The sequence below is a fragment of the Myotis brandtii genome, unplaced genomic scaffold (genome assembly GCF_000412655.1).
Source record: "Myotis brandtii unplaced genomic scaffold, ASM41265v1 scaffold2081, whole genome shotgun sequence".
Classification (NCBI taxonomy): domain Eukaryota; kingdom Metazoa; phylum Chordata; class Mammalia; order Chiroptera; family Vespertilionidae; genus Myotis; species Myotis brandtii.
In genome coordinates, this window is record NW_005357770.1 from 108,710 (window position 1) to 116,390 (window position 7,681).

At 36.2% G+C, this 7,681-nt stretch overlaps 1 protein-coding gene across 5 annotated transcripts in view; it reads left to right on the forward strand.

Annotated features, from left to right (window-relative positions):
- LOC102249021 (protein furry homolog) overlaps window positions 1-7,681 on the forward strand; it is a 133,459-nt gene that overhangs the window by 85,978 nt on the left and 39,800 nt on the right. For all 5 annotated transcript variants that reach the window (XM_005865632.2, XM_005865634.2, XM_014539182.1 and 2 more), the window contains one exon: window positions 1,780-1,863. In XM_005865632.2, the coding sequence (XP_005865694.1) occupies window positions 1,780-1,863 (84 nt within the window). The remainder of the gene's footprint in view (window positions 1-1,779; window positions 1,864-7,681) is intronic.

The following is a 7,681-nucleotide window of genomic DNA, read 5'->3' on the forward strand; positions in this document are numbered from 1 at the left end:
CTGGCCTGATCACCCCCAACTGCTCTCTACTCCTGGCCTGATCGCTCCTAACCGCCTCGCCTCTGCCTCGGCCCTACCACCATGGCTTTGTCCAGAAGGATGTCCAGAAGGTCTCCCAAAAGTTCTCCCGGTCTAATTAGCATATTACCCTTTTATTAGTATAGATGATATCTACACAGGAGAGTTTTCAGCTTTCAATTTTAGCCCCATAATTTCCCTAACAAGTAATTAGGGAAAGTAGGTATCTGCTTGAGATGTCACTTTATCAATGTTATAACTTTTCTCTATGATTTTAAATTGTTAATTACTTCCTTCCAGTGTTAGTCTCATCCAACACTAGTTGAGATGGATCTCATTTCTCTCCTCCTCTTGACCACTCTTAGGAACTGTTTCTCCACAGCTTGTCGTGGCCTCTGCTCTTGCTTTTACTCTTTTCTTCTAGATTGTAAATTTAGATCTAGATTGTTAAATTATAGAGACAGAAGTAATCCAAAAACCATCCATACACACCCTTGGATTTCTGACAAATAATTGTGTAATATCTATGAAGCATTTCCTATGATATGCCAGGCACGAACATGAATTTTGAAGTCAGATGGACTTGGCTTCCAATCACTACTCAGCCACATCAGGGTTAGTGGCCTTTGATAAGTTACTGACCTTCTCTCATCTCAGATTGATCATCTATAAGATAGTGACAATAATTAATGTATAGAATTTTTATAAGAATATAGCAGTCTTAATCAGTCATAGAAGGTATCATTTCCTAAATTCGTTCTGTGTCCAGTAACCTAAGAGTTAAATCTCTTAAATTAAATCTTTTAATGTTCATAACTACCCTGGGAGTTTCTATCATTATCCTCTCTTGCTAGGAGTGAGAATGGTATTATGAAAATAATGCAATATTGCCTTTAAATATAAATGATATATGGAGAAACAGTCCAGCACAGTGTCTCATACATAGAAGACATTCATTGTAGTTACTGGGTTTTTGTTTATTTCTATTGTTATTGATGTTCTTGACCTGTCCAAGGGCAAGAGTTCCAATATTCTACTGTAACAGTTACCACTGTCATCTATTTCTGTGGCTCTTTACCTGTTATTGTTATCCAGTTTCTCAGTCATCAGTTAATAAATTAATCCTTTCATTCTCATCAGTGAACAAACCAGTCTTTCCATGTCAGTGTATATTTTGGTTCTTCAGTGCTTTTTGTTTTCTGCCCAAAGGTTCATTTCCACATCTAGATTAGTTACTATCAGATGCTTAAGATTGGCAGACTCTAAATAGCTGAGCCATTATTATAGTCTTTCTTACATCGAAGTAGACCTGCCTCCTCAGAAGTACCCTCAACATGACAGAGAGATAGATGTGGCATGAGTCAGGTTGCATTGTCCAGAATCACTCATCCTGTGAGGAAGTATTGGGCCTATCACCCAATTTCAATCAACAGGTGATAGGCCCACAATGCAACCTAAGAGTTAAATCTCTTAAATCATTTAATGCTCATAACTACCTGTTACAGTAGAATGTGATAGGTGATGTATCACAATGTTGAAATTATATTTTTAAATGAACATTGCTAAACCCACTTAAACGGATATTTTAATTTCAAGTAGTTTATCTTTAACCAAAAAGAATTATTTTCAAAAAGTCATTACAGCAAATTTTTACTTTACTGTGATTAGAGGATTAATCAATTTTTCCTGACAAAATCAATGATAACACATTCTCAGGACATCACTGAATTTACCTATGTCTGTGTCTCCTTCTGACAACAGTGGCTTGCAAATTGTAAGGCGACATTTGCTGGAGGATCAAGAGATGGCGTAATTACCTGCCAACCAGGGGATTCAGAAGAAAAGGTAATAAAAACCTTTTAGATTTTGTCTTTTCTGTACTCTGACATTGTGTGTTGGTTTTGATCCTTCCAAGAATCATGGAACTTGAGGAAGAGATGAAATGAATCATCCATACATTCACATGAAGCCAATAAAGTAAAACAGAATGCCATTCAGACCACGCATGAATGTGTGTTCATGGGACTGGGGGGCAGGGGTCGTTTTGGAAAAATAAAAATAACCTTTCTTCTGGACACTGTCTAACTATACTAATCATTTCCTAATAAGTCTGTTCCATTAAGAATATGAAATCAATTTCATTAATTTGTCACTAAATCCTCTGGTTCCTTCAGTGAAGAATCTTTATTGACATTTCAGCATTCTATTTTTTAAATTTTCAATTACATACAATAATATATTACTTTCAGGTATACAACATAGTGATTAGACATTTATGGACATTTATGTAACTATGAAATGATTCCCCCCAGTAGCCTAGTATCCACCTGACACCATACATAGATATTACAATATTATCAACTATATTCCCTATGCTGTACTTTATATCCCCATGACTGTAAATGCCAATTTCTTTTTTTTTTTTTGTAAATGCCAATTTCTACTTCTTACTCCTCTCACTTTTTTCACCCAGCCTCAAATGCCCTTCCCATCTGGCAACCATCAATTTGTTCTCTGTATCAGTTTAGTTTATTTGTTTCATTTTTTAAGATTCCACACCTAGGTGAAACCATATGGTATTTGTCTCTCTCTGTCTGACTTATTTCACTTAGTATTTCAACCCTTTAAGTCTAGCCATGTCGTAAATGTCAAGATTTCATTTTTTAATGGCTGAGTAATATTCCATTGTATGTATATACCACAACTTCTTTATTCAATTGTCTATTGATAAACAGGTTATTTCTATATCTTGACTATTGTAAATAATGCTGCAAGGAACATAGGGATACATATGTCTTTTCAAATTAATGTTTTGGATTTCTTCAAACATCCAGAATTAGGATTGTTGAGTCATATGGTAGTTCTATTTTTAATATTTTGAGGAACTCCATACTGTTTTCTATAATACCTGCACCAATTTACAATCCCACCAACAATGCATGAGGATTCCTTTTTTTCCACATCCTTGCCAATATTTGTTAATTGTTGATTTATTGATAATAGCCATTCTGACAGGTGTGAGGTGATATCCCACTGTGGTTTTAATTTGCATTTCACTGATGATTAGTGACATTGACATCTTTTCACATGTCTGTTGGCTATCTGAATGTCTTCTTTGGAGAAATGTCTATTCAGTTCCTCTGCCATTTTTTAATTTGATTGTTCTTTGGTGTTAAGTTGTATGCGTTCCTTATATATCTTAGATATTAACCCATTTCAGATGTGTCATTGATGAATATTTTTATCCATTCAGTTTGTTGATGGTTTCCTTCACTGTGCAAAATCTCTTTATTTTGATATCATCCCATTCTTTTTGTTTCATTGCCTCAGAAGACATCAAAAAATATTATAAGAGCAATGTCAAAGAGTTTATTGCCTGTTTTTTTCTCTCACAGTTTTAGGGTTTGGGGTCTTACACACAAGTCTTTAATCCACTTTGAGTTTATTCTTGGATATGGTGTGAGAAGGTGGTCTACTTTCATTCTCTTACATGTATCTCTCCAGTTTTCCCAACACCATTTATTGAACAGACTGTGTTTACCCCACTGCACATTCATGCCTCCTTTAACACAGTTTAATTAACCATATAGGCATGGATTTATTTCAGTTCTGTTCTGTTGATCCATGTGGTTATTTTTATGCCAGTACCATGCTATTTTTATTACTACTAGAGGCCTGGTGCACGACATTCGTGCACTGGAGGGGGAGGGGTTCCTGGGGGGGAGGAGGGGCCCCTCCAGGCCTGTGCCCTCTTGCATTCTGGGACCCCTCGGGGGATGTCCGCCTGCTGGTTTATGGGGAATGGGCCTAAGCCTGCAGGTGGACATCCCCCAAGGGGTCCTTAGTGCTGCCATGGAGGCGGGAGAGGCTCCCACCACCTCCACTGTGCTCACCAGTGGCTGAGCGGCGCTCGCCCTGTGGGAGCACACTGACCACCAGGGGGCAGCTCCTGCATTGAGCATCTTTTCAAAGAACCAGCTATTCATTTCTTGATCTTTTCTGTTGTTGTTTTTTTTCTTTTCTTACTCTATTTCATTGAATTCCATTCTAATCCCCCTGGTGGTCAGTGCACATCATAGCAACTGGTCATCCCACCATTCAGTCAATTTGCATATTAGCCTTTTATTATATAGGATAGCCCTGTGGTATAGTTTAATATCAGGTTGCATGATACCTCTAACTTTGTTTTTCTCAGAATTGCTTTAGCTATTTAGGGTCTTTTGTGGTTCCATTATATACGTTTTAGGATTCTTTGTTTTAGTTCTGTGAAAAATCCCATTGATATTTTGATAGGGATTGCATTGAGTGTATAAAGTGCTCTGGTAGTATGGACATTTCAATGTTGTTAATTCTTTCTATCCATGAACACAGTATATGTTTCCATTTATTTATATTTTTCAATTTCTTTTTTTAATGTCTTATAATTTTCTGAGGACAGGTATTTCACCACCTTGGTTAAATTTATTCATAGGTATTTCATCTCTTTGATACAATTGTAAGTGAGGTTGTTTTCTTAATTTCTCTTCTGATATTTCATTATTGGCATATACAAATAGAACTGATTTCTGAATATTAATTGTGTTCCCTGCTACATTACTGCATTAACTTACTAATTATAATAGATTTTTGGTAGAATCTTTAGGGATCTCTATGTACTGTATCATGACATCTGTAAATGACAGTTTTAGTTCTTACTTTCCAATTTGGAAGTCTTTTATTTCCTTTTCTAATCTGATTGCTGTGACTAGAACTTCATACTATGTTGAATAAAAGTGATGAAAGTGGATATCCTTGTTTTTTTTTGTGATCTTAAAGATAACGCTTCCAGGTTTTCCCCATTGAGTATAATGTTAGTTGTGGGTTTGTCATATATGCTCTTTGTTATATTGAGGTATGTTCCCTCTATCCCTACTTTGCTGAGAGTTTTTATCATAAATGGGGGCTGGATTTTGCCAAATGCTTTCTCTACATCTATTGATATGATTATAGGATTTTTATCCTTTATTTTGTTTATGTGGTGTATCAAGTTAATTAATTTGCAAATATTGAAATAACCTCAATCCTGGGAATAAATCCTACTTGAACACGTGTGTGATGTTTTTAATGTATTGCTGAATTTTGTTTGCTAATATTTTGGTGAAGGTTTTTATATCTATGCTCATCTTGGATGTTGGCTTTTAATTTTCTTTTTGTGTAATGTCTTTGAGTTTGGTATTAGAGTAATGCTGGTCTCACAAAATGTGCCTGGGAGCCTTCCATCCTCTTCAACATTTTTGAATAGTTTAAGAAAGATAGGTATTAATTTATCTTTGAATGTTTGTCATCTAGTCCAGAGCTTTTGTTTGTAGTGAGCATTTTGATTACTAATTCAATTTCATTACCAGTTTATCTATCTGTTCATGTGTTCTGTTTCTTCCTGATTCAGCCTTGGAAGATCATATGTTCCTAGGAATTTATCCATTTCTTCCAGGTTGTCCAATTTGTTGGCATATAATTTTTCATAGTATTTCCTTATAGTCCTTTCTATCTGTGATGTCAGTTTTCACTTCTCCTCTTTCATTTCTGACTTTATTTATAGTAAAACCTCAACATAACAGACTAATTTGGGCAAGGGGGTGTCTGTCAAAGCCAAAATTCCATTATATAATAAAGTAGGTTTTCCAAATGCATGTTAAAAAATTGATAAATTAGTTATTTACCTATTTTACTTATGTAGACACATTTGTGTAATTAAGTACATATGAAAAGTTCAATTTTGCAGAAAAGTTTTCTATATGTGTTACAGTAATTTTAAATATACTGAATAAGTCTAGTAAATGCATGCATTCACTAGTCACTGAGAGTAAACAAATGCACAAGGCTGGGGCATGGCTTAGCACACATCAGAACATTGGCTGGCATGAGTTTAAAGTCACACCAGGTGTGATGCTGTCTGATCACATGATAATTATTCACCAAACATTGTTTTTGAGCAGTGACTCTTGGATTTAAATATGTAGACTGTAGTTGTAGATATATAACATTTATGTCAGTGAAATTACTACCCTCTTTTTTCCAACATATGGCCTATTCACTAAAATTTGTTTAAAATAACAGTGAATTAATAACAAAAAAATAACCTGTTAATTTAGTTATAAGCAAATCTTAGTTAAAAGCATTTGAAATTAACTGAGTGTTAATTTTAAGATATGACATATGGACAGGACATTTTGTCCATTAAATCCGAAGTCCATTAAATCTAGATCAGCAAAATGAAGGGTTTACTATATTGGGGCCCTTTCTCTTTATTTCTTGATGAGACTGGCTAAAGGTTTACCAAGTTTATTTATCTTTTCAAAGAACCAGCTATTCATTTCTTGATCTTTTCTGTTGTTTTTTTTTTCTTTTCTTACTCTATTTCATTGAATTCCATTCTAATCTTAATTATTTCCTTACTTCTACTTACTTTGGTTTGTTCTTTTTCTAGTTCCTTTGGGTGAGGTTACATTGTTTGAGATTTTTTTTTTCTTATTTCTTAAGGTAAGGCCTTTAGTATTATGAATTTCACTCCTAGGATTGCTTTTGCTGTATCCCGACTTTGGGCATTGTATTTTAATTTTCATTTGTCTTATGGAATTTTTTTTATTCCTTGATCTTATTGTTAAGCCATTCATTGTTTAATAGCATGTTATTTAACCTCTGTGTGTCTGTATGCTTTTCAGTTTTCATCTTGTAATTTATTTCTAGTTTCACACCATTGTGATAGAAAAAAATACTTGATATAATTTCAATCTTAAATTTATTGAGATTGTTTTGTGGCCTAACATGAAGTCTGTCCTTCCATGGTTACTTGAAAAGAATGTATATTCTGCTGCTTTGGGGTGAAATGTCTTAAAAATATCAAGTCCATCTGGACTAATGTGTCATTTAAGGCTACTGTTTTCTTGATGGTTTTTATGTCTGGAAGATCTATCCAGTGATGTCAATGGGTGTTAAAGTCCCCTATTATGGCTGTATTATTGTCAATTTCTTCCTTTATGTCCATCAATGTTTGTTATATATATTTATATAAATATATAAATATTTATATATTTAGGTACTCCTACATCAGATGCAAAGATGTTTACAAGGGTTATATCATCTTGTTGGATTGGTCCCTTTATTATTATGAAACTAGAGGCCCGGTGCACGAAATTTGTGCACAGGATGGGGGGCTGTCTCAGCCCAGCCTACAACCTCTCCAATCTGGGACCCCTCAAGGGATGTCTGACTGCCTGTTTAGGCCTGATCCCACCGATATCCCTCTCCCCTGCCAGCCTGATTGCCCCTAACTGCCCCCCCCTGCTGGCCTGGTCGCCCCCAACTGCCCTCCCCTGCTGGTCTGGTCACCCCTAACTGTCCTCCCTTGCAGGCCTGGTCCCTCCCAACTGCCCTCCCCTGCCAGCCATCTTGTGGCAGCCATTTTGTGTCCAAATGGGGGCAACCATCTTGACCACATGGGGGTGGCCATCTTGTGTGTTGGAGTGATGGTCAATTTGCATATTGCTCTTTTATTAGATAGGACTAGAGGCCTGGTGCACAAAAATTTGTGCACTCGGGGGGGGGGGGCCCCCAGCCCGGCCTGTGCCCTCTCGCAGTCTGGGACCCCTCGAGGGATGACCACCTGCTGGCTTAGGCCTGCTCC